The sequence below is a fragment of the Spermophilus citellus genome (genome assembly GCF_964194105.1).
Source record: "Spermophilus citellus genome assembly, chromosome: 1".
Lineage (NCBI taxonomy): Eukaryota > Metazoa > Chordata > Mammalia > Rodentia > Sciuridae > Spermophilus > Spermophilus citellus.
In genome coordinates, this window is record NC_138182.1 from 63451018 (window position 1) to 63478652 (window position 27635).

At 32.0% G+C, this 27635-nt stretch overlaps 1 protein-coding gene across 2 annotated transcripts in view; it reads right to left on the reverse strand.

The window, feature by feature from the left end:
* Window positions 1–27635, reverse strand: part of KLHL1 (kelch like family member 1) — a gene marked incomplete at both ends in the record, with an annotated part of 367217 nt that overhangs the window by 7287 nt on the left and 332295 nt on the right. For both annotated transcript variants that reach the window (XM_081305506.1, XM_081305505.1), the window contains one exon: window positions 14215–14427. In XM_081305506.1, the coding sequence (XP_081161632.1) occupies window positions 14215–14427 (213 nt within the window). The remainder of the gene's footprint in view (window positions 1–14214; window positions 14428–27635) is intronic.

Genomic DNA, 27635 nt, shown 5'->3' on the forward strand with positions numbered 1-27635 from the left:
AAAATTACTGTAAGTACACAAATAGTACAATCTAGAATGTGTCCCATTTAACAAGAATATTTACTAATTTTTTTCCACAAATCAAAGACTATAGAAAAAAGAAAAAAATGAATAAATAAACATGCAGAAGTAATTGTTTTAAATTGAATGTGAGTCAGACATATAATAAACTAATATAAGTTGGCTTTAGTTGGATACTAATTCAAATTGACCAAAAACTTAAAAAGACTGAGACATTTTGGAAATTTTAATGTAACACAGGTATTATATTTTAATAAAAAAATCATTGAATTTTTATTGGTGAGAAAATAGCGTTGTAACTATCTTAAATTCAGAGGGGCCTTTGTTATACTAACTTCACATGAATAGCTTTTTCTGTGTTCATATTTTAGACTTTATTTAATCATTATTCAGCTCCACAGAGTTATATTTTTTTCAAATATTGTCTGCAAAGCAGACTTCATCATTTTATCAAAGAATAAAAAGAAGTCATGTGGGGAACTGAGAAAATGGCTAACACTGGTGTGTTAAGCAGTCATAAATTTCAAAAGGTTTAGTTCTTCAAGTTAAATATATACAGTAAACAACTTTGAAACTCTCATATTTGAAGAAGAATTAAGAAAATACTAATATGTCCAACATTTAGGGACACATTTAAAAATATTAAATTACATTTAGAAATGCAGATCTTTTTTAAGCTTGACATTTCACTTTTCGTGTGTGTGTGTGTGTGTGTGTGTGTGTGTGTGTGTGTACAGGGTATTGAGCCTGGGGAGCTTTACCACTAAGCAGTATCTCCAGTTCTTTTTATTTTGAGACAGAGCTGTTGCCAAATGTCTCACTAAATTGCTGAATCTGGCCTTGAACTTACAACTTCCTGCCTTTGCTTCCCAAGTTACAGATATGTGCCACTGTCCTGGCTACATTTCACACATTTTTTGGATGTGATTTTAAAGTTGTAATGTTTCTAGAATCCACAAATCTTTGAATTAGATGTACCTGTTTTGAAATATAGATAATATTTCAAATATGTAACAGCAATCTTTTTCATGAATATATGGCAGTGGTGATAATATTTTAATTTATATATTACAGTGACATCAAACCAAACCAAAACCCGAGCCCCCTTTTCCCTCCTCCAATACATACTCTAAAACAGATATTGAGGAAGTGATCACACAAGTTCAAATTTACCCAGTAGTCATTATCTTTCTTTACACATTAGTAATTCTAAGATGATTATTCTGTATTCAGGAACTCTTCAGATTCCCCTTAGCCTGGGGACATAACAAAGTTTTCCCCAAAATGAGATTATTGTCTGTTTTTAGCTTAAGAGAGGATCTAAAGGTGGATAAACACTTTCCAAACCATTAGTGACAATGAATTTTGTACTTTTAATGTATTGTTTTTGAAAACAATGTAATTTTTTTGGCCCCTGGTTGCCACTTTATTAAACAAACAAACAAACAAATGAAAAACAAAACAAAAAAACCCAGCAGTGGCAGGGTATGATTTTGTATTTACACTGCCTGCTTTCCTTGCATTTCACATCTTACCTTGGCCTTCCTGGTAGGAGAGTAACTTCTGTATCAGATACTCTATTAAAGTTTATAGCCCTTAGGCAAGAGATGTACTAGTATAGAGTGGCTAAAATTGGCTATAAAATGGAAACTTGCTAACAGCATATGATAGTCACACACACACACACACACACAAAAAAAAAAGTTAGTTTCTCTTTGAAAATCCCTACTACAGTTCCTAAAGAATTACTATTTTTTTTTACAAGCTCCATTGTCATCTCCATACTTTAAGGATAAAATTTGGTCTTAAAATATTTAAAGGAAATTTATTTTTAAACAGAACAGCATTACTTGGGTATCAGAGAGTTGAGAATGCTCATTTTCCCAAATTTTATAGGAAGCATTCAGATTGACAAGAGGCTAAAAAATATACAAGTGTTTTATAGCTAGGTACGTTTGTCTATTTAAAAATAAATAAATAAATATAAGAGCCAAACAAATAAGAGCACAAAGAAACAAGAAAAGACAAAAATGAAGAGCCAATGCTATGAGAATGAATCAACTGCTCTGAAAGAGTAGTTTGTAGATTTCAAGAAAATGGATTACACAAATTACCTCTGAATTAATTTGAATAAATTATTTGTGCCTTGAGTAAGTAAGAGTGATGATAGTGCTCTAGTGCTGGTTAAATATAAATAATTTTATTTTGCCCTATAAAGAAAACAATCTGCTATCAGTTTTCATGAGATTATCAAAATGGAAACACTGACTTTAGAAATATTAGAATATAGGATAGTAATGCAAAATAATTACAATACAATTATTTGTTAAAAACTTCATTAATACTGCATTAATGTTCCTATAAACATTCTTATTCAGGTATTTTCATATAATTGCATTGCTAATGGATATTAAGGAATGAGATGTTTTGGTCAAAAAAACTGAAAGGTGGAAAGTGCTGTCAATTGATTTGACAAAGAAGCTGTGTTGACTTACACTCTCTTCATTAGTGTAATGAGTTTCACTTGCTCTACCTGCTCTAGTATTATAGGCTGTTTTCATTTTAACCTTTCTGGTGGGTAAGTGGTAGAGAGATGTTGGAGTTTTAGTCTGCATTTCCTTTGGAACTAACAACATCAATCATTCTTTGCAATAGTAATTTCCTATTTGGGTGTCATGTTTTGAAGCACTCTTGTTTATGTGTTCTGCCTATTTATTTTTTTTTAATGCCTTAATGTTCTTTTAAAAATAGTTTGTATTTTATTTATAGTTTATTTTTATAGTTGAATCAATGCATTTGTTGATTGTATGTATTCCAAATATTTTTTTTTTTTTAAAGAGAGAGTGAGAGAGGAGAGAGAGAGAGAATTTTTAATATTTATTTTTTAGTTCTTGGCGGACACAACATCTTTGTTGGTATGTGGTGCTGAGGATCAAACCCGGGCCGCACGCATGCCAGGCGAGCGCACTACCGCTTGAGCCACATCCCCAGCCCCATATTCCAAATATTTTTCTCAAACTCTGGCTTACTTTCTTATCCTCTTAATGGTATTTTTAAAAACATTTCAACAGTAATATCTTTCTTTATTGATAACCCTTTTTAGGTCTATGTTAACAAATATCTCACATTCCAATACTTTGACTATAGTTTTCTATATTGTATTCTAAATATTTTATTGCTTTATTTTTCACATTTAAATCTAAAATGCACTCTGAACTAATTTTTGATGTGTTATGAGATAAGCGCTAAGAATAATATTTTTGTATATTTAATATCCAAATGACTCAGCCCTGTTTGTCATAATAATTGGGTTCTCCTCACTGCTCTTCAGCCTCTCCTTTCCCATAATCAAGATTTCTGTTTTGTTTCTGTTTGAGGATACAAATCTGTTTCATTTGTCTATTTGTTTATACTGTAGTGATACCACAATATCTTACTTAAAATAACTTAGTAGTAAGTTTTTATATACAGTTCATGAGATTATCAAAATGGAAACCCTGACTTTAAAAATATTAGAATATAGAATAGTAATGCAAGAAAGGTTATTTTGGAACTTGGGGTGTGCTTTTGATTTTTATTTAAGTTTTATGATAAGATTTGTGATATGTATGCACCTATGACCACACTATGCAGAACATTTTCAAATTAATAAAGATTACATTGAAACTATAAATCAATTTAGAGGATAATTTGCATTTTAAAAATATTCAGTCCTCTATTCTATGAACAGAACATTTCCTTCCATTTATTTATGATATTAAAACTTTTCTCAGTAATGTTTTATTTTTGTGTTTAGAAAAAATATATACCTAGTGTGAGATTTATTCTTAGGTATTTTAAAAAAATATTTTAATGGTAACATTTATACTATAATTTTGGTATGGTTTATTGCTTTCACATAGAAATATAATTAATTTATAAGATAACTGAATATATAATAAATATTATTTGTGAAATCTAACATTTCCCAATTTGAGATTAGATTAGCATTCAGTATCTTTCATGTAATCTTGATTACCAATGTATTTTTATATCTCTGTTCAAATGCTATAGCTATTTTTCCTTTCATATTTGGCTATTTATATACTAGCTTTTATATATTGGGTATTTATATTTGGCTTTTATATACTGGCTATTTGTTCTACTAAAATGTTGAATAAAATTAATATTAGCAGTCATTTTTTCCCATTCTAAATGAAAATCCTAAAATCTAAATTCAATACTTGAATATTAATTTTTGTAAATGTTCATTATCAAATTAATACAATTAATATATTTTATAAGTTTTTTTATGAATGGATGCTGACATCATTTTTGTACTTATTCAGATGCTAGCTTGTTTTATTATCATACTGTTTTATTTATTTCTATTTCTATTTCTCATGTAAAATCAAACTTGTATTTATGAAATAAATTGAAATTGAACTGCTTTATTATTTTATATATGTGTTTGTGTGTGGGAGAGTATGAATTTCTCTTTCTCTGTCTCTCTGTGTCTCTGTCTCTCTGTATATACAGATACACACACACATTATAAAGATGTGTGAATAGATTAGATAGATGGAGATAGGTAAGATTTAGGATTTGGTAGTTCTTTTCAATATTTGCACTTATTTAGAGAGTGACCAACATTTTTTTCTTTCTGTTTTATTTTTCTTGTATAAGGTTCTTTAAATCATAAAATTCTTCAAATGTATTTCTTTTGCTCATAATTTAATTTGTAAATAATAATGTAAACATCAAATATTTTATTTTGAGAGTCTGTAAAATATGTAGTATTGTTTGTTCATTTTCTCTTGATATAAGTATTTCTTTCTCTTCTCTCTTTATTTCTTGTTATTCTAGAAAGGAGTTTATAAACTGTATTACATATATTTTCTGAAAAATGAAAGTTTATTTTTAATCCTTTCATATATTTATTTTCTATCTTACTAATAGATTTTTAATTCTTTTTTCACTTCAATTTTGTTGATTGTTATTTGCTCTAATTTTTATATATTCTTAAGATAAAACATAAAACGTTGGTTTTCAGCATTTGTTTTTTGTTAAATGAAAGCACTTAACAAAATGTTCTACTCTAAGTATTTCTTTAGCTACATTCAAAAAAGCTTGATATATCACATTTTTATTATCATTCAGTTCAAATCATTTTCTAATTTTGGCCACGTGGTGTTTTAAATTGAATTCCTTTAATTCAAATGTTTAGCATTTTAAAAGTTATCTTTTAGCTATTTATAATTTAATTTCACATTGGTCAGAGAATACTCTCTCTGAAATTTCAAGTGTTGTGAGTTTTTAAGGCTTACTTTATGACTCAGAAGTTGGTTCAATTTGATACAAAATTCCATGTATATATAAAAATATTGTTTATAAAGGAAATTATTGCAATACAACAATCTAGATCTCTTTTTAGAAAGTTGTACACAATAAACTAAAATAAGGAGAAAAAAAAATTATCTCCATCCAAAGAGGGGAGGGGGAATAGGAATAGGAAAAACAGTGGAATGATTCTGACATAACTTTCCTGTAAACATACATAAGACACTGCAGTGAATCTCCACATCATGTACAACGACAAGACTGGGATCCTAATTAGAATAAGATGAACTCCATGTTTCTATAAATATGTCAAAATATACTCTACTACCATGTATGACTAATAAAAACACAAGATTTTTTTTTTCAAAATCAAGGCAAAATGATATCTGTACATTGGAGTGAAAAGAGGTAGAGAAATATATGTGTACAAGAATATAGTTGATGAGAAAGTAAAAATATATTTGGATATAACAAATCTTGTGTATTAAAATAAAATTTTATACAAATGTGCCAAAGTAAAAGAAGAAAAGGATAAAACAGTGGTGACTTACTTCACCTCAGTGTTGTGGAGGATGAAATATATAAAAGTTTTACGTGTAAGTGCAATTGGTTGATTATAATTAAGAATATTATTTAAAAAATAATATTAATGTCTACCTAAAAACTGTTTTTACTTCTTTGAACTCTCTTAGGAGAGAGTTGTGTGATAAAACACACCCATACATGCACACTTGCACACACATACGTACACACACATACACACACACACACACACACACACACCCACACACACACACATACACGTCAATCATTCTCCTAATAGCTTATTTAATGGAACTGGTCTTTGTACAACCAGAGATCTGCATGCTTGTTTGATTTGTTCTGCATTATGATGAGTAAACTGGTGGTCTGTGGGTAATCCTGAAAGGCAGTGTACTGACAAAGGGAGAGAGGATTGCTCATCAAGCACATGCAAATTGATCTCACAAAAGGCTACTCAAAGTAGTCAGGCTGCACCACTATAGGCACTTTCTCAAGATACCTCTATCAATCCTATGGGGCTTCTTCAAAGAGAATTTGAATGAATGTGCAACCAGCTCTGTTTTTTAGTGTTAACTCAGTAATGCACCATGTTGTATTTTCTTTCCTCTCTTCATTCAAATTTTGTTCCATCCATCTCTTGTTTCCCTGGATCTGTTAACATCTAGTATTAACATGTTAGGTGTTGACTTAAGTTCTATTTAGGGAACACTATCTAAGGGAACTTGAAATAGCAATTTAAATATAATTGTTAAAAATGATTTTAGGAACATTTAAGAACAGAGTACAGCCTATAAAACTTTGATTAGAATATCAGGAGAATTTTATTGGGTTTTACTTAATTTTTAAGTGGTCATATTAAAAAATAATATTGTATAGAACAGCCATTTTGAAAGATGAATAATGTAAAGGTGCTTGACTCTTACTAATATTAGTTAAGAATAACAAAAATTGATTAATACAATATGTATTTTAATTTATTAAATTAAATATTTAATATATGATTTTAGTACAAACATTTATTTCAGTGAAATAAAATTTAACAGTTTGAAAATAAAAGGCTCTATAAACAAATATATAATACATAATATCAAAAGAATATAGATTAGGCACTAGTAATGAGCATATAATAAAAAGAGTACAGAAAAAGAGCTTATATTAAATTTATTCTATAATACTGGATGAAATTAGTACTTTTCAGTTTATAATGATCTAATTAAAAGGAGAGTAAAATGGACATGAACATCGTATATCATTTGCCAAGTGGTTTACTAGATAAAGAGTTAACTGAAAACAGCTAAAGCTATAAAATAAGGATAAAATATATATGCATGTATATCTGATATCAGGACAGGTAATTACTTTAAAACATAATGACAATTGGGTAAATCATTACTGTACTGACACGTAATGAACTGTGCTTCTTAATGTAATGCCTTTGGGTGGTTTGTGATTCCCACAACACAGTGATTTGAGTCAACTAATGGGACATAACAAATATAATCTAAAGGCTTAATTAGTCATTGTATAGGATCCACTTGGAGACATTTCCTGTTGGACCCCTTTGTCTTGGACTCAAGTTACCATACTGGAGAAATTCAAATCACAAGGAGAGTCCAGCAGAGAACTAAAGTTCTCTGGTAGATGGATAAGCAGATCTCTCCAACAATAGCTACCCTTAATTGTTAGTACTAAGAGAGAATTAAATGGAATATTGAATATTCCATCATTTAATTCCAGATAACTGCAGTGTGAGACTGATGATGAAATCAATCAACACACAGAATCATGAAAGATAATAAATTTGATAGATAATAAATAAACTACTAATATTTGGGGATTGTTTGGTAGTCATAAATATATAACCAGAGAAAAAACCTCATACATTTTTCTCTTAAAAGAAATGTACAACATCTACACTTAAGCAAATAATCTCAGGGAAATATTTGTTAATCTGAAAAACAAGTAGTTAATAACATCTTTATCTGAAGTATATTCAAATAAATTTTAAGAATAATAAACCTCATCTTATTGGTTCATACCATACTTTAAAATGCCATAAGTTCTGGTGGAATTTAAGATCAGGAGGCCCAACCTATTAGACATTCCAGATGCATCAATCCATAGTTTTTTTGGAATTAGGGATTGAACCCAGAGGCACTTAACCAGTGAGCCACATCCCCAGGTCTTTGTTGTATTTTATTTAGAGACAGGGTCTTGCTGAGTTGCTTAGGGCCTCACTAAATTGCAGAGAGGCTAGCTTTGAACTTTCAATCATCCTGTCTCAGCCTCCCAAGCCACTGGGTTTACAGGTGAGTGCCATCATACCCAGCTTCAATACAGTTTTAAGTACTGTTTTGAAGTTTTATGTGCTATGCTACTGGTAACAGCCTGAAAGTAAATTAGGAGAAAGAGATAAAGAAACAGACATTTTTGCAAATGTTAATAGTTGCTAGAAAATGTATCTTAAAATACAAAAAGAAGAATAAAATGTAGACACCAGATTACTTAAATAAATTTGGGTTTCATAATAACTGATGGAATTGCTTTCTTTTATGGATTTTCCACATCATCTACAACAAATATGCACTATTTATAAGTTAAGAAATTAAAAAGTTGGAAATGTTTTAAATATCAGGCTGCAAACATTCAAGATTGATTCTTAGTTTCAAATTCAGTCTCAATATATATATTATTCTCTGATCAGAATATATTTCTTAACAGGAATCTCACACAGGGTATTGAGGGCATGTTCTCTGTTTGAATTCAACTACAGAAGTCTGTTAATTAGGGTCACATGAGAGGTGAAATGGTTTTGAATTGACTGTCAACTTCCACTCTATGACAAAGTAGAAAGAGGTTAGCTCATGTTAAAAAAAATAATTCTACTCAATATTCATAATGTGTTTCAGACTCTCATATGGATTGTGTGTTTAATGTTTATTTTGAATAAGCATATTTTTATGTTTTTATTAATATTCTCCCAATATTATTTGATACTTCTTTTAAAAATATAAAGGGCACAAACAGACTGAGAAAGGAAGACAAAGAAACTAGGTTTCTACTTCCCTCTCAGTATTGACTGTTTATTTCTATACAAAAAATGTTTTTAAAAGTTAATTTGTTGTCACCTTTTCTAAGAAGATGAATGAAAAATTCTATTTTGACTTATGTCATGTTTTATTACATCTACTTTGCAAGGTTGAGAAGAGAGAAAATGAGTTGTTGACAGAACAGAGAGAAAACAAGGGCAAGCTAAGTAGCTCTTTGAGTCCTTTCCGATGCAATTCTGCAATAGATGATTACAAATTATTTAAATTATTGCCAATCAATAGAAGATGGAGCATACCCAGGAGTTCTGAATACTGGTTAAAGCCCATTTTTTTAAAATCAGCATCTCCTCATTCCAAACTAAGAAACAATATATTATTTACATAATTACTTTCTCTATTAATATGACAGAACCACCTGTGAATTCTAACTATGCATTTAAAATAACTTCTGCCAAAATAAAAATGAATTTTTCAGTTTGATAACAGGGTTGATATCTTCCCATTTATATAGGACATGACATGTTTCCTCAATTCATGAACATCTGCCATTTCACAGGACTGTTCTTCTCCTTCAAAATATACAGATAAAAAAATATAATGCCAGAATTCTGGACCGAGCTTTCCAGCAGGCCATTCTGTCAGTGTCTCCAGCCGACCACTTCAAAAATGTCCCTTGCCTCATAATTCATTCTGGAAAATATCTAATCACATCTAAATTATTAATAGCTGTGGTATCAGTTAACAATTATTGTATCCACTAATAAAGCTGAGCCCCTCAGTACTTAAATTTTCATAAAATCCCTATCTATTGTAAATACAAAAAAAGAAATTTAAAACATAAGTAAAAATTAATTTAGGGTTTTATATATATATATATATATATATATATATATCATAAGTAAAAATTTAAATTTAGGGATATATATATATATATATATATATATATATATATATACATACACACACATAAGTAAAAATTAATGTGGTTCTTAAAAAAACTAAGAAAAATGTCAATCATCTGAGCAAATAGTTTGTCTCTCCTTTTTCACTTCTTCCTGTTCTACAAATGTTACAATTCTTGGACTTTGTGTAAACAAAAAAGATGGGAATGAAGTAGGATGAAAAAAAGAAATGAAAGTATCCAAGATTCCTATTCTTACCTCATATATTAATGTTTATGGTAATTAAAAGTTCAATGTTGTAACAAATTGAATAATGTGTTTATTCCTGCTTGTGTGACTGCACATATTGCCTTTACTCATTTCATTTTATCAGAGATTAACAAAATAAAACTATTGAGGTACATCTTTACAGAAATATAATAAGTACTATTGTTTTAGATAAATTTTTTCTGACTGGATTAGATTTTGATAGACCTTGAAAATTTTTGTCTATTTATGATAATATATAAAATACTTTTACAATTACTTGTTAACTGTTTTTGATTAACATATAAAGATATTTTGAATTAATATTTGAACCATTGCATTGTTTTTCAGGCACCATCTACCCTGAAATTTTTTGTCTATTGAATAAATATCTTAAATATATAAGAATCATTGATATTCAGCCAAAGATGATGAAAATAGACATTTACATGAAAATCTGGTAAAAATAATCAAGGAAGAACCTACTATATATTTGTTCTTCCAAATATCCATTTATCCTTCCATTCTTCCATTCACCCAATGCTCACTCTTATCATATTTATTATACAGAGAGAAAGAGAAATATATACATATCACTCTTATCACTCTATATAACACATACTTAGAGAGATGATATATCATGATACATATAACTAGATGATTTAACATTTCTTTCTATATATCATCTTCTAATTCACTTACGTATCAGTATAATGACTTAGTTTCCCTGAAGATAATTTTTCTTGGGGAAAATTTGAGGTCATATTTTTACTGTCATATTCAATAAATCTTGACTAAGTGCCTACTCTACCAGGGATTTTGCCAAAGTGCAGAAATACTTAGGAAGAAATGTAATCTTGTCATTACCAACATATGGAGCAAACTTTAGTGGAAAGACTGATGTTAGCATAATTTTAATTGATATTGATAATTAGGCCAAATCTGCATTATGAAAATATTCCTCTAGCAACTATGAGAAGAATAAATTGGAAGAAGCAAAAGTGGGTGTTAGAAAGTTTAGGGAGTTCATATTACTTTTAAACTCTTCTCTTATCATCCTTCATTACTGGGATGCAGATCTGAGGGCAAAGTCATTTGGATCTACTAATAGCCAAAAGTGGTATTGATGCTTTTGCAGACATTTTCTGATCTATGGCCTGGATTCCAGTTTTGTTTGAAATATTATTAATTGATAGTATTGTTGTATAACATGTTAATATTATTAATTATTAATTATATAATTTGTCATTTAAATATAATAAAATATTTGCTAATATTAAATGTTAAACAGTATTAAAATGTTATTAAATATTAAGCTCTGATTATTTGTTTCTTGTCTCTTAAAACACATTGTAAACTCTGTATGGCACATGGCAAAATATATACAATATAATAATTGCTGTCTAAATGTGTGAAAGTTCTTTCTCTAATGCAGCATATTTTATAGGCTTAAATTCTCCTAGAACTCACTGCACATTTTGGAAACAAATTTTGTCAGCCAAGATGCTCTCATTAATGTGAGACTCAGTCACAAAATCAAATTTTGTCTGTTCCATATACTATTCTAGACTCCCTGTTCTCACTCAGTCCCTGGTTTCCAACTTGCTCTGATCTGATATTCTTTGTGCTTATGAGAGGTGACTGTAAAAATTTTAAGTATTATATAACTGTGTTTAATACCATTATTATATAATATATTTGTATTTGCATAAGGAATTATGCAAATAGTATATTAAAATTTGACATACCTATCTACCTACCAATCAAATATAGCATTGTACACTAGTCATTATTTCCAGTATTCTGTTTTGCCTATGATTATATAGTAAAATATTTTTCACATTATATGTGCAAAATAGTTCTACAGAAACACCATTATGTACTTTTTTATTGATGATTTACATGTGAAATCATCAATAAAAAAACAGTTTAGAAAACATGCAAGGATGCTATTACTTTGACAGGTAGTATGAATTAGGACAGAATCATGAGAACACTATGTGCTTCTGCATTACTTAAGCTGTGTGTACTCACTACACTCCTATAACTTGAAATAGCTATGCTTATTTAAGTCTAATTTTGCATCATAAATGTATTCCTAGACTGAATTATTTATGCCTCTGTTCACAAACAACATTTCAATACATCATACTGTAAAGTTAGAGGGAATATTTGGATAAAATATCATTTCATTAGCAGCATTTGTATATGATATTCAGGGTAAAAGTAGAACCCTGCTCATATTCAGCTTCTCCTTCATTTTCCCAGGAATTCAGCAGAGGGAAATGTGAAGGACCTCTCAATTTACTTAGATTTTTTAAAAAATGATTGCATTTTTATGTCTATAAAAATATAAATCTGTTTATTTAGACCCTCACCATCATCCTTACTATAACACCTATAGTTCCTAATTTCAGTAGATTAGAGAATATTTAATAGAAACATGGTAAGCCTAATGCCCTTCTCTATGTATGTGTAACCATAAAAATGAAGTCCATTTCACAGAGCAGCAATACTGTTTAACATTATTTATGGATATCTATAGAGGGAACAGCATATATTTGAGTTGATACTGCTTAACAAAAGCTATCTCTTGCTAATGGACTGAACCTCAATAGAATAATGATATTGTTTCTAGCAAAACGTTATTGTATCTTTCTCCAACTAACTATACCATTTATAAGCATGAGTATAAATGATGTAGCATTTTAATATCAAAAGAAAAGTTTCCCTGTGTTCAGTGGGAAACACATCTTGCTCTTCTCCCATGGGGAAGTTATGATACTGTCTTCCCACCCTCATGAAGTTGTCTGTGGCCATATGGCTGGTTTGTCACTAAAGTAGGAAGAAGGAGAATTGTATTACTTGCAAGTAGTATCTTTAAGAACCAGTGAACAGTTTCATAGTATTAGTTTTTTTTTTTTTCCTTTCAGTGTAGGGACTGCTGTGCAAGTGCACTCTCCCTCTCTCTTTCTCTCTCTATGTGTGTTTATACGCACACTTCATGAGGGTGGGAAGACAATATCACAGCAGTCCCTACACAGAGTGATAGCACCATAGACAAGTAGCATCATGCTGTTACACCATTGAGAGGTTTGAAGGTACAACAGGTTTATTTATTCCAGCTGATAACACCAGTATTCTATATTTTCATTTCCCTATAGATCAACATGCATCTTTCAATAACAGGAAACATCACCATGAGTCTTACTAAAAGATTTTAAAACCCTTACTGCATAAAGTATAACAATTCTAAACAAGGCACAGCCCTGAAAGGGAACACTAAGCCTGAAGTTGAAGTACCTTCTCATTCTGGTCTATGTGTACCTGGTCTTTTTTAGGAAGAGTTAAAAGAAGCTGGGCACAGTGGTTCACACCTGTAATCCCAGGGACTCAAAGTCCTGAGGCAGGAGGATCTCAAGTTTGAGATTTTATTAAAAATAAAAATAGTTCTAGTAACTCTTACATTTAAAAGGGTGTGTCTTAAAACAAAGAAATCCATAATAGGTCTTGGAGAGTCTGAAGAGGTAGGTAGAACAAACAAGACTGGATGAATAAAACAAACAAAAATATCTAATATTAAAATATCTAATATTTAAAAAAATGTAGAGTATAGTGGTGCATGCTTGCAATCCCAGAGGCTCTGGAGGCTAAGGCAGGAGGATTTCAAATTCAAAGCCAGCCTCAGCTAAAACAAGGTACTAAGCAACTCAGTGAGACCCTGTCTGTAAATAAAATACAAAATAGGACTGGGGATGTGGTTCAGTGGTCAAGTGGGTCAATCCCCAATATCCCCTCTCCCCCCCCCAAAAATGATGAACAAATATTCATGTCTGGTAAATAATACTGTTTCAGCCAACCTTTTAAAAACTCATCAAGGAGAAATTTTAAGATTATTTAAGGATCATGAGAAGAAAAATTCAGGGATTTAAGAAAAAAGGAAGCAAGAAAGAAAAAAAAAGAAAACATGAAAATGAGAAAATGAAAGAACGTGTGTGTGTCTGTGTGTGTGTGTGAAAGGGGGTGGGGAGGAAGTTGTTTTTCCTAAAGTACAGTTTTCACAATCACTAGAGTTAGCCATCAGTGTCATTAGCACCTTCACTTACACTTTAGCAATGCCCAAGGGGTCTTACCTTTCTACATAATCTAGGAGCCGGGAACAGTGGTTTGAAGCAGGAGCATCATGACCACCTACTGCATAAAGAAAACCGTCACATGTGGCCACTCCAACACCCCCTCTCCTCTTACACATCGGAGCACACATGTTCCACTTATTTGTATGAGGATCATAGTATTCCATTGAACTCAAACAGGAACTGCCATCACGACCCCCAACTGAATACAACCTAAAAACACAATTGGAAAAACATGATTTAATATCACAGTCTGGGTGACAAATTCAGAAAAGAGAAATTTCTCTAAAAAACAAATTTCTTCAAATGTGAGCTTCAGGCATGTTAGTTAGAAGTACATTATTTCACATGGAGATTTTGTTAAAGATTCTACAAATGAGTACATCTATCCTCAGTACCTACTATACTAATATGCTGTGTACTAGTTGAAATAAAAATAAATATAATATTTTAATCTCTATGTTTTCTAGAATCTTAGAATGACTTAAATTATTTATGGCTGAGGTAATTAGTATTACTATATTAAACATAATAAACACTGAGGACTAATTATTAAAATATAGAATAAGATATAAGAAAGTACCCTAATCAGAATTGATTTGGAAGTGCATAAATCATGTCTGATCCTTGTGTTCCATCCCCCAAATTTAAGAAACTAAATGAAAAGAATAATCCTAACAAATATTGTCATAACCAACTTTATTAGCTGAACACAAGATTTCCAGGGGAAAAAAGTATACAATGATGTTAGCCTGATTCAATATTACTGAAATTTAATACATTCATTTTGTTGTATTTATTTAAATAATGAGAAGTATGTCAGGAACCCAGGAAAATAAGCTGTACATCGTAACTGGCACTTACACCTTTAAAAATACTAATTTGGGTGTAAACTGAAGTTTCCATCCTGTGATGGAAGTTGGTATGGTGTTGCAGTTATGTACCCATTTCTTCCCTACATGGGAGCCACATACCATGCAAAGTTCTGTGAACATAACTATAAATAAAACAAGAAAAAAATCCTTGCTTTCAATGCTACTGATGTATTGGGGTGGGGGTACTAGACATATAAAATAAACATTTATATATTATTGTGGAGGGGAGCTGAGTGATATAGGCCTGAGAAGCAGAGTCAGGAATGCAATAGATGGGAGGAGGCATTGTTGTTGGAATGTAAAATAATCAAGGAAGATCTCACTTTCAAGGTGACATTTACAAGAAAACTTAAAAAACGATAAGTGATTGGAGATGAATGCAAGAATATCTGGGGGGCAAAAGACCACAGGCTAACTAAACAATTAGTGCCAAGTTTCAGAAACAGAATAAAGGCAGTGGGGCTAGAGGAAAGAATGAGGCTGGAGTGGCATTTGGGGTGAGAAGTGGTAGTTTAGGGTGAATGGCAGCTTACACAGGCACAAGTGGATATTTCTCCTCAGTGAAATGGGAAGCCACAGAGTAAAGGAAATGATATGATTGCTTATGTTTTAATGAAGCGGTATGTTGTAGAATTTTTCCTTTTCTATCAGTATTTTGCCTAATTTGTAGTCTTTTTTTTTTTTTTTTTTTCCGTACCAGGGATTGAATCCAAGGGCACTAATCATTGAGAAACACGCCCAGTCCATTTTAGTATTTTATTTGGAGACAGAGTCTTCCTGAGTTGCTTAGGGCCTCATTAAGTTGCTGAGGTTGACTTTGAACTCAAGATTCTCCTGCCTCAGCCTCCTGAGCCACTGGGATTATAGGTCTGTGCCACCATGCCAGCCAGGCATGTAGTCTTAATTCTACATTTTTCAGTTTCAAAATAAATGCATTTGAAGAAAGTATTATTTAGTGTATAAAATCATTCAGATTATAGATTTATAAATTCATGCTCTGATATTACTTAATAATTTTAGGATATTATGTTTAAACTGATTTCAAATCCTGGAAACATTTTTTAAAAGCTGTTTATATTTCTCATAATGCCTGCCATGATAAAATGTTTCTGATTGTCCAAGTGTTTCTTTTCTGAATGTAATACCTCTTTGCTTGATTACTCACAAGTTGTCTACTGGCTCTCAATCTTTCATTATGTTGAAATTAACCAATGAGAGCATTTTAAAAGACAAGTATTGGACAATTTAGCTTGCAAAATCACCCAGAAGCAAACTAATTATTCACTCAGAAGTTATCATCCTAAACATTTCATAAAATCTGGACCTCATTTATTTGTTTCATTTAAGATCTAAAGAAAGTATACCGATCTTGAGATATTTCTTAAGGGTAACTAAGTATATTTTGCATGAACTTAATTATTATGTGATTGTCTTTCTGTAAGACTCTGGAATAGTCTGTGGTAAATATTTTAGATATAAAAATGGTATCAATCAATTTTTGATACTGTTTTAAAGAAAAGGTTCACTTCAATCTGCTGTATTTATTAATATATATTACATTAATTAATTATACTCTTTAGTTATCTGAACCTAGCATTGCTGACAGATGAAAATAAAATAACTCCATGCTATAATATATCATAATATATCATACTTATTTTTATTTTCTGGAATTATCTTAAAATGGTAAATTACATTAAATATGTAACAAAATATGTATAAAAAATAATGATACCATATGACCCACTGAGACTAAATCGTGAAGAAATATAAAGTCCAAACAGACCTATATATAAACTAGTATCAGTAAGATATATGTCCATTCAGACTTTGGAGATTGAAACAGTAATAAAAACCTTCCAACAAAGAAATATACAGGACTAGAGATGGTTTCACTGGTAAAACTCCCACACACTGGTAAAATCTCATACACTGTAATAGTTAATGCCACTTCTGCCAAAACCTTCCAAAAATAAGGAGGGAACACTCCTAAATATTTTATGAGGCCAGAATTACTCTAGTGTCAACGTAGGTAAAGATAAGAAAGCTAGAGACCAATATTCTTGATGAACATAGGTTTAAAAATCCTCAACATAGTATCAGCAAACTAAATTCTACAGCACACTAAAAGACTTATATACCATGATCAAGTGGGATTTACTTCTGGGACTTAAAGGTGTTTCAATATATAAAAGTTAATTAAAGTGACCCATACACCATATTAACAGAATAAGTCTAAAAGTCACATAATTGTCTCAAAACCAAAAAGAAAGTATTCTACAAAATTCAGCACACTTTCACAATAAAAAAACTCTCAATAAACTAGGAATAGAAATAAAGCACTTAATAAAAATTAGGATATTATGCATTAAACCAAATTTATTCAATGAAAAATCTACTTATTATGCAGGTGGAATCAGTGAGTTAATAAACATCCCACATTCTTTTCTCCAAGAATATAAGAATTACAAGATAATTAATTAAACATACTGCTTACCTTATAGAAAAAGTATAGCATATTTTTAGCTATAACATATGTATTAGCATATGTTTTATATGTAAACAAAATATTTCTGCAAAGTTCCACAGGTTATCTTATCATTGACTTATTTGTTTTAATTACACATATTATGAATCCTCCCTAATAATATTCATTAATACAGGGTTTATACACTCAAGAAATTCATGTGATGCCTCAATAAAAATGAAATGATATTTGACAGTTCTTTTCATAAACTAATACTGATATAGGCTAGCTATTATGTTGCAAATTACTTAATAAAGCCTAAACTACATTATTGATGGTTTTTTTCATTTGATATATAAGGTATTCTTTTCATGTTATTCAATGTATGATATGTCATACATATAAAAAAGCAATTATCATAATTTCAATAACATAAAATATCAAACCTAAGGACATTTAATTAACAGTAGAAAATACATTGGACTTTTCTGCACAAAAGTACTTGAAAAGAAAATTAGAAATTACAATGCATATAAAACAATAACAATGTCCTTAATGATGGCTGTTTCCCAAGTCATCATTAAAACCATGAGATGTATTCCCACATTTGAAAAAAAATGTATCCTGTACTTTATGAATATATGGAATCAATTGACATCATCTACTTTCCACTTCTTGTAATCCAAACTAAGAATAAATGACTAACAACTAGAATGTAACCAGGTGTAGTGGCACATGCCTATAATCCTGTCAACTCAGTAGGCTGAGACAGGAGGATCCCAAGTTTGAGACCAGCCTCAGCAATTTAGTGAGATTCTGTCTCAAAATATGAATAAAACTTTAAATTTAAATTTAAATAATAGCCTGGATATTTGACTCAGTAATAGACACTCTGAGTTCAATCCCTAGTACAAACAAACAAACAGACCAAAACGAGAACTATAATGTAAAACTAAACAATATTATTCTAATTAACTCTTAACATTTTAAAAACAACCATAGCATAGAAATAATATACTCTTAGCAGTTAGGATGAATTCTCCAATATGCACACTGACTGTCATAAAAAATGATCTAAGGTTATCATCCCTCACTCACTATGTACTTCCTCAGAGTTTAGACTGATTCCCTGCTTTCTTTCACTAAGACAACAAATTAGATGTTGAGAGTCTGAAGAGCCAAGAAGAGTCTAATGCTGCAAGTAAATACTCTGACAACATAGGAAGTGGCATCTGACAGTTCCATAGCAAGAGAGGAAAGGTGGCATTTCAAGTTAGAGTTGAAAGATGAGTAACAATTTGTAACATAAAGAAAAAAGGAGGAAAGCTTTATGTGTAAAGACAAGGCATGAAAGGTCATAGCCGGTGATATATAAAGATTGGCAGATATATCATTCTTATGGAAGAGGTGATAGTGAAGGACAGGAAGAGATGCAGCTGGTAGGATGAAAAGATTAGACTGAGAAGTTGTGATTTCATTCCTAGGCAATGAGAAAAGGACAGAAATACAACATTTTTAGGGGTCATTAGGTTCCTAGTTCAGCTTGTTACAAATATTGACCAGCATATACTTTGAATGCTAGGAACTGGCAGGAGATTCAAAAATATCCTTAAGTAAACTTTTTTAGAACTCTCCTGAAAATAGAAGAGTTGAGTTTTCCCTACTATTTTTCATAACTGTTTGGTCAGCACCTATAAGTTATGTTTTTACAGTTTTAATCAGTTTTACACAGTGTTTAGACACCAAGTTTCAGTGCCTTGATACTTACTTATCCAAGATAATACTACTCTGGTATATATAATACTATTCTAGTATGAACTATACAGCAGTTCTACGAAATACATCTTATATTCAGTAAGCTGTGTCCAAATCTGTATTAAAGTGGCTTTGTGCTGGGGAATGGTGGTACTTATCTGTAATCCCAGCGACTTAGAGGCTAAAATAGGAGGATCACAAGTTCAAGGCCAGCCTCAGTAACTTAGAGAAACCCTAAGCAACTTAATGAATCCCTGTCTCAACATAAATAAATAAATTAACAAATAAATAAATAAAAAGAAAGAAAGAAGAAAAAGTGCTGAGCTATAGTTCAGAAGTAAATCATCCCTAGGGTAAATTCCCAGTACTCTCCCCCAAAACAACAACAACAATAATAAAAACACCAACAACAACGGAATATGATTTTTCAGATGTTAAGGCCCAGGATACTTTTCACTTTTTCTTTTTTTGGGTACCAGGGATTGAACTCAGGGCACCCAACCACTGAGCCAATCCTATTTTGTATTTTATTTGATGACAGGGTCTCACTGAGTTGCTTAGTATCTCACTTTCAAAGCCAGCTAAGGCTGGCTTTGAACTTGAGATCCTCCTGCCTCAGCCTACCAAGCTTCTGGGATTACAGACATATGCCATTGCACCCAGCTGCACTTTCAATTACATAATCTCTAGAATATGACTCTATCAATAATGTGATGATTCTGAGATTTTAACCCCATAAGTTACACAAGCTAGGAAGTTATAGTTTCAGATGCTGGAAGAAGGCATAGTCTCCTGTTCCCAGAGAAATGCCTTCATCATTTACAGTACAATAGGCAACATGAGTTTCATGTTCATGTTGCTTTCCCTTGACCCCAAAGGCCCTCCAGGGTGATTCACAGAGATTGAGGAAAACACTGCACATATAATGAGTCTATTTCACTTTTGAGAAATCTCAAATTTAGGAAGGGCTATTTTTTAAAGAGAGTTGCCAGCAAATCTACTTGAACTTTGACCTGAAGGGAGATATTATTTTTATTCAAGGAACAAAGCTGCTCTCTGCTGTAAAGGAAGACATTATTTCGCCATCTTTTATTGATGTTAGACATACAAACATCCTTGGAAATATGGTGTAAATAAAAATTGTCAAAATTTCTTGCTTGGAAAATATGCAGTAATGTTAAAACTCCATGAGATTTGTCCACTAACCCTCTTGTCCTGAGCCATCATAGTCAGTTCAAACAGCTGGAGGAAGATGAGATGGAAGAAGAAGCACAATATTTCCTTTAAAAGTCTTTTATGATGCACAACTTACTTCTCACATAATTTTTTCAGAGCTTAGATATATGATAATTCCTAACTGGTAAAATGTTGGAAAATATTCTTTTTATTGTAGGTGACCTTATCCCTCTGAAATAATTGGTGTTTATAATATCATATAAAAAGGAGTAAATGAGAATTGGAAGACAATTAGAAGTTTCTACCAGAAAATTTTTCAGCCCTATGTGCCATTGTGCAATTGTGTTTACTGTATCCTAGGTAACTTTTTACTAAATGTGATCTCACATTGTCTTGTTCCCTGAAATTTATAACTGTACTCTAGGTAAAATTATTTATTATTTTGCATATTTTGCCAATCATACATACTTAAAGGGTGGTTACAGAAAAAATTTCCAAACCCTTTTCTAAATATTCAAAGATTTTTTAATTAGCTTGTAGATTAAATACAATTTTTTACCCACTGTATTTCATTACTCAGAACAAAAGCTACCAGAATCTCACAATCCTGGTAGTGCAACACCTCTGAAACAACTCTCTAGGTCCAGAATTCTGGTTCCTTTTTTTCCCTAATCAATGGAAAATTCTTTAATCTAATCCCACCAGGAAGCTTTTAGAACCTGATGTTATAGTACTTCTGCATTGCCTTTCAGGAAACTTTTTCATGCAAGGTACTTGTTAGAGCCCCTGACAGGTCAGTGAGCAGGATTTCATGAAGTTTGCAGCAGGTTATATGATGGCTTTTGTTCCTGCTTACCAAGAAATGTTGGTACATGTTGTAAACTCAGCCTAAAACTTGCTGCCATAATAACATACAGGTTAATAAACAAAGTTATGGATTGAATCCTAATACAGAACATCAAACTTTAATTATTACCCCTTATTTACTAACATAATTTGACAATTATAGATATGCAAATTAATGTAAGTAAATTCACCATATCCCCAAACTTAGTAAAATTCACCAACCTAAAACCTGGTAGATGGACACATCATTCTTCTTTCATGGTCCTTGTTAACTCCCTCTCTCCACCTATTAGAATCCTGCAGCTTCCCTTTTCTTTTGTGGCTATTCCCTGTTTCCTCTAATATGATGTTAGCTCCTTGAGGGCAGACTTGAGTTATTTTCTTTGGTATATTGCCATAAGCTGTACCTGTTTGTGCAATTTGAATAAATAAATAACATCATGGTTTCCCATTTTAGAAAAATGAAGATTCATCTATAAAAATTACTCGATGAGAAAAAGCTCCTCTTTAGATTCTACTGAAACAAGATTTTGACATATGGCAGTGAAAAGTATTAACCATGTCTCTTGTGAACACAAAAGAAAGATAAATTTAAATCATGTGAATTAGAAAGGGGTTCATGGAAAAATCAAAGCCTAAACTAGGCTTTGGATGGTCAAAAATACTGTAAATATTTCCATTTAGGATTTAGGCAGAATAAATCTTAACATAGATATTGAATATTTCTTGACACGATGTTCTCAAGTGCAATAAAATGAGTATTAGTATTAGTATTGATCTTACCACAGGGAATTTAATGCACTTGAGGGACTAGAGCTATAGTAGGTTATTGGCCTAGAGATTTTTCAAATGTAAGCAACTTATATTTGAAGCAAACATTTGATCAGGTGAACATCTGAAGAAAGGAACTAAGTTGTTTTAGTCAGATTTTTCACTGCTGTGACTAAAGGATCTGACCAGAACAACTATAGAGGAGGAAAGTCTCTTTGAGGGCTAAAAGTTTCAGAGATCTTAGTCCATAGAAGTCTGGCTCCATTTCTTGGGGCTTGAGGCGAGGCTAAACATCATGGTGGGAGAGTGTGGTGGAGGGAAGCAGCTCACACTGTGATCAGGAAGCAGAGTCCACTTGCCAGATACAAATATATATCCAAAGCCATGCCCCAATTCCCATCTCCTCCAGCCACACCCTACTACTTCGGTCACCACTCAGTTAATCCCAATCAGGGGATTAAATCACTGATTGGGTTAAGACTCTTACAACCCAATCATTTCTCCTCTGAACCTTCTTGCACTGTGTCACATGTGAGTTTTTGGGGTATATCTGACATCCAAATCATAACATAAGTGGATGGTGGGAAGGGGTCAGTGCAGTTACTGCTGTTAAAAGAAAAGTGGGGGCAGAATCCAGGCAGAAAGATGAGTATATGAAAAGGCAAACATTTGTGTGAGCAAAGTGTGTTCAGGGAATCTGAACAATTCAAGTAGAGCTGGGATAGCAGGTGGTTGTAAGGCAGATAATGAGAATGACGACTGGATAAGAAAAGAGTGGTCTGTATCTAAGGCACCACATTTCAGACCGAGAAGTCTGAAAGCAACTATGCTAAGTGTGAGAAGTAGAATGAATTGTTTGCTGTTACTATACTCTGTAGTCCTAAAGCATGATTTATCAAGAAATATTGTAATATATCTTAGCCAGTCTACTATTGTAGTGGGAGTCTAATAATTTTATAGTATCTTTAGCAATTATAAATTATTTTTCAACTACAGCAAATAGTTATAAAATTAAAATGCAGCCATGTCACTGCCCTTTTAACATTTCACAACATCTTTACCTTGGCCTGTGGCTGCTATATGACCTGGAGCATGCCTTTCAGTCCAATTGTTTCTGTCCACTCTCTTGCATCATGTCCCAGGAAAGATTTTCTAACTTTTGTTTGCATTTCATACTCAGAAACATGACACAAATTGTTTTTCCTCGTTGAAATGTTTCCTTGTTGGAAATCTGATATCCATAAAGCCCTGGCTGAAAAACCATTTCTTCTAGTAGAGAAATCATAAATTTTCTGAGTTCATTAGTAGCCAGAAGTGATTCAGTAAATGAACACACTAATTTTTTTCTTTCTCTTCTTTTTTCTTTTATAGATGTGTGAGACTAAGAGCAAATATCATACAATTTGGGGTTTCAGATTTAAGAAAAAAGAATAGCAAAACTTGAATATAAAAATAGAAATAGAAGGGCTGGGGTTATGGCTCAGGGGTAGAGCACTCGCCTAGCACGTGTGAGGCCTGGGTTCCATTCTCAGCACCACATAAAAATGAACAAATAAAATAAAGGTTTGTGTCCAACTACAACTAAAAAATAAATATTTTTTTAAAAAAGAAATAAGAGTATTGAAAGGCATCATACAAGTGCCTGTCCATATGGCTTTAGTCATCATGCGTGATATTGGAACATTATAAAAAAAAATACACATTGATTCCTACAGAACATAAATGGCACAGCTCCATGATTATTATTAACATGAGAGTCTGAGTGAATGATTGAATTGGTTTTGGGATAGTGAATCATGAAATGGTTGTGTTGTTTTTATATTTTCCAAGTGTGTCAAATCATTATTAAAATTCAGGCCTACTTGTGGGTATCTTCAGATAATATATCAGTATCTGTGTATGAGCTAACTTAAGGGGAAAAAACTAAAAAAAAACAAACAAAAAAACAAAAAAACCCCACCCCACCCCCCACAAAAAAAAAAAAAAAGAAAAGAAAAAACCCAGAAAGATCTTCTAGCTTCAATGTAAAATTTGAAGAAAGCACGCCAAGACAGGAATAAAAAAAGAAACTAAAAAGAATCCCTAGTGCATACATTGTCTGGTGAGTCTGAAATTATAACCAATCACCATAACACACTGTCTATTCACTGTTTTGCTATATTTTCCTTATTCACCAAATACGTTTTCAGCTGTGCTGGCCTAAGAAGATATATCTACTCCTTAGCTTACTCCATCTTATTGGGATACTGACCAAAAAGTTTCATGAAATCAATCTAATTTTGCTTTTGAATCCATCAGAACACATATATCAATTTTAAGCCCTAAGCCAATTTCATAGTTTTCCACAACAAATGGTATCAAAATAACCTCAACTTAGGAGGACTGTGCATTGTTTTTATTAATCTTAATTGGAAAAATTGTTTTAAAATATTCAGAAAAACATCAGCAAGGTTAGAATGACACATTAGTGATATGATATATGAAAAAAAAAAAAACCAAGAAGAAAAATTCCCGTCAGCAGAATCAAGGGTGGGGGGAAGAAAAAGTCAGAAGGTGATATGGTGATGTGAAACAATTTTCTGCTCTGGGTCTGAAGTGAAAAAGGTCACCCTCTCATGATTATGCTTCTGTGTGAATAACACAGGAAAAGCACACAGCCGTTAAGAGACACTCATCAAACCATAGAATGTTGAGGCTATTAAATCACACTTCAGAGATGGGAATAGATGCCCAAATTAGAGTAATGTTATTTTGATTTAAAGTAGACAGATGATATAAAGTAAAAAATAAAATAATGAAAAGTGTTTTCATAAAATAAGATCCAACTTTGGGATAATTTACTTAGTTAAAATGCAAATAATTTCAAGAATGTACACTTCAAATTGTATTAGCATCATATTTTAATATCTGGCATAAAATAAACAGAATTTCTAAAGCTATTATATATCCTAGGTAACCAATACACAACCTGTAAAATGAATTCATTTGAATGCCTAGAAAATATAAAAGTGGCATTAGAAAAAACTAGATGGAAAACTGGTTATAATGATGTGTGAGTACTTGCCATTATATTCTCCATTAAATATCATATTCTGTTTATTTCTGATTAATATTGGAAAATACAACAAAATACACATATATTAATATGTTTCAAAATAAAGTTATAAGAAAGTATTACAAAGCCATAACAGAAGGTAATCATTAAAATAATCTAGAATAAGATAAGTAATATATTAAAATATTAATGTGTGTATTCATTACACAATAACATGATGAATTAATATAATGATGAAGCAAGGAGGCTTTATATCCATGTATCCATTTTAATTCCTTCTGATAAATATCACTATTTCTAGGAAGCTTGTACATTTTTTTTTTATGTAGCATCCTATCACTATGGGATCATTAGGATGCATGTACTTTTAATTCCTTTTCACTCCTATGCATCAACTTTCCAGAAACGGTGATGGTAGAGTTTTGGGGTTTCCTCAAAAATTGTAGCCAAAAGAAATCTTTCAGTAATATTCAGAAATATTATTCCATATTGAGGATGCTACAAGTGGAAGGTTTGAAAGAGAAAAATATATAGTAGAAAATAAGTCTGATCAAACACAAAAAGAAATTAAAGGGATAGGTTGCTATCAGTTTGATATCCATGACTCTGGTCAATTTTTCCTTTCTTACCTAATAGATTTTGAAAATAATAGAAGATCAATATTAAATAAATAGCTAGCAATATATTTGAGAGTAGATTTTTGACAGCAATTAAATGTACTGTGAAAAAGAAATTAAGGGTTCTAAATGCTCAATGACAGGACATAAAAAGCACATAAGAAAACAGAACAAAGTACAACATAGCAAGTGTACATCTTTTGATAAAATAAGAACATCCTGCAGTATGGTTTAGATATGTGTCTTCCAAAAGCTCATGTGTAAGATATTGCAAGAAGGTTTAGAAGTGAAATGATTGGGTTAGAAGATCCTTAACCCAATCAGTGCACTAATCCTGGTAGGGATTAACTGACTGGTAACTGTAGACAGGTAGGTTATTGCTGGGTTGCCGCAGTCCAGCTGGGCACAAATAACCGGGAGGTGACAAGCGACTTGAAGGTTGAAACGGGATCTGCTTTATTGTGGGAAAACTCAACAGGAACTGAGCGGGAACTCAAGGTAGCTGGCACCCAAGGTAGCAGGAGCCGCTTTATTGCGGGACAGCAGAGGTATATATACGTAACTGATTACACACAGCTTGACTCCATTAGCATCATCTGGATACAGCAGTCAGCCAATAAGGAATCCCTCCATCTTAATGGCTCGGTGGCATTGTTTCACAAACTGCTCCTCCTGGCAAACTGCCAGGCGCCATCTTGACTTGGTTGTAGCCCTCAACACTGGGTCTCTGGGAGCATGCCTTTGGGGTATATATTTTGTCTTTGTTGAGTAGAGTTCTTGTTCTGCTTCTTGATGGCCATGTCCTGACCTGCTTTCCTCCTCACTCTTCTGCCACGATGTTCTGCCTCACCTCAAGCCCTGAGGAATGGAGCTGGCCTTCTATGGACTAACATCTCTGAAACTATGAGCCACCAAATAAACTTTTTCTCCTCTAAAATTGTTTTTGTCATTTGATTGTTCACAGCAGTGAAAACTCTGACTAAAACACTTATTCTCTGAGCAAAAATACATGCATTATAACCCAAAATATTTAAGAAAATGTACATTTGGTGGTATAGAATTCTTAAGATGACATAAGTTACAGTTAATTGAAAAAAAATAAGAATAAAGTAGATAGAAAGGAGATGAGTTCAAGATTATGTAGAGAAACTTAAGAGAAAAATTTTGCCTACATTAGAAATAATAAATATTGTAAACAAATTTATGCTGCTTGAACTACAATGTTGAAGAAAAACAATCCCCAGGTTAAGTGGAAAAGAAAGAAAATATTTCAAAACAAAAGACACTTAGGGTAAAGAAATCAGTGTTCAAACCCTCTACCAATATACATGCATACTGTTAGTCAGCTTTCCTTTGTTGTGAGCTCATACCTAATAATTGGTGGGAGTGGGAGTGGGAGCAAGAGAAGGATCAGGAGGAAGGGGCAGGGGACAAGATGAAATCCCCAAGGGAATGTCCTCAAGGTCCCACTCCCTCTATCTTTGTACAGTTTCTAGCACTTCCTAATAATCTTCAGCTCCGAGTCCCTCCATAGATGAATCCATCAATGAGGTCAATTACTTCCTCAAATTCCCACATCTGAACATTGCTGCACAGTGAAGCAAATCTTCAACACATGAAACTTTGGGAACATTCCTGATCCAAATCACAATACATATTAAATATAATGTATATATTTATATATGTATTCATGTGCATGTGTGTGTGTGTGTGTGTGTGTGTGTGTGTCTATGTGTATAACAAACCAAAGAATTGAAAATAATAGGAAAGTAATTAACAAGTCACAGTAGACAGAAACTTCCTTGAGCAGAAGAAGGACACGGTTGAGAATCCATTGTTAAGAAAGACAAGATTGAGAT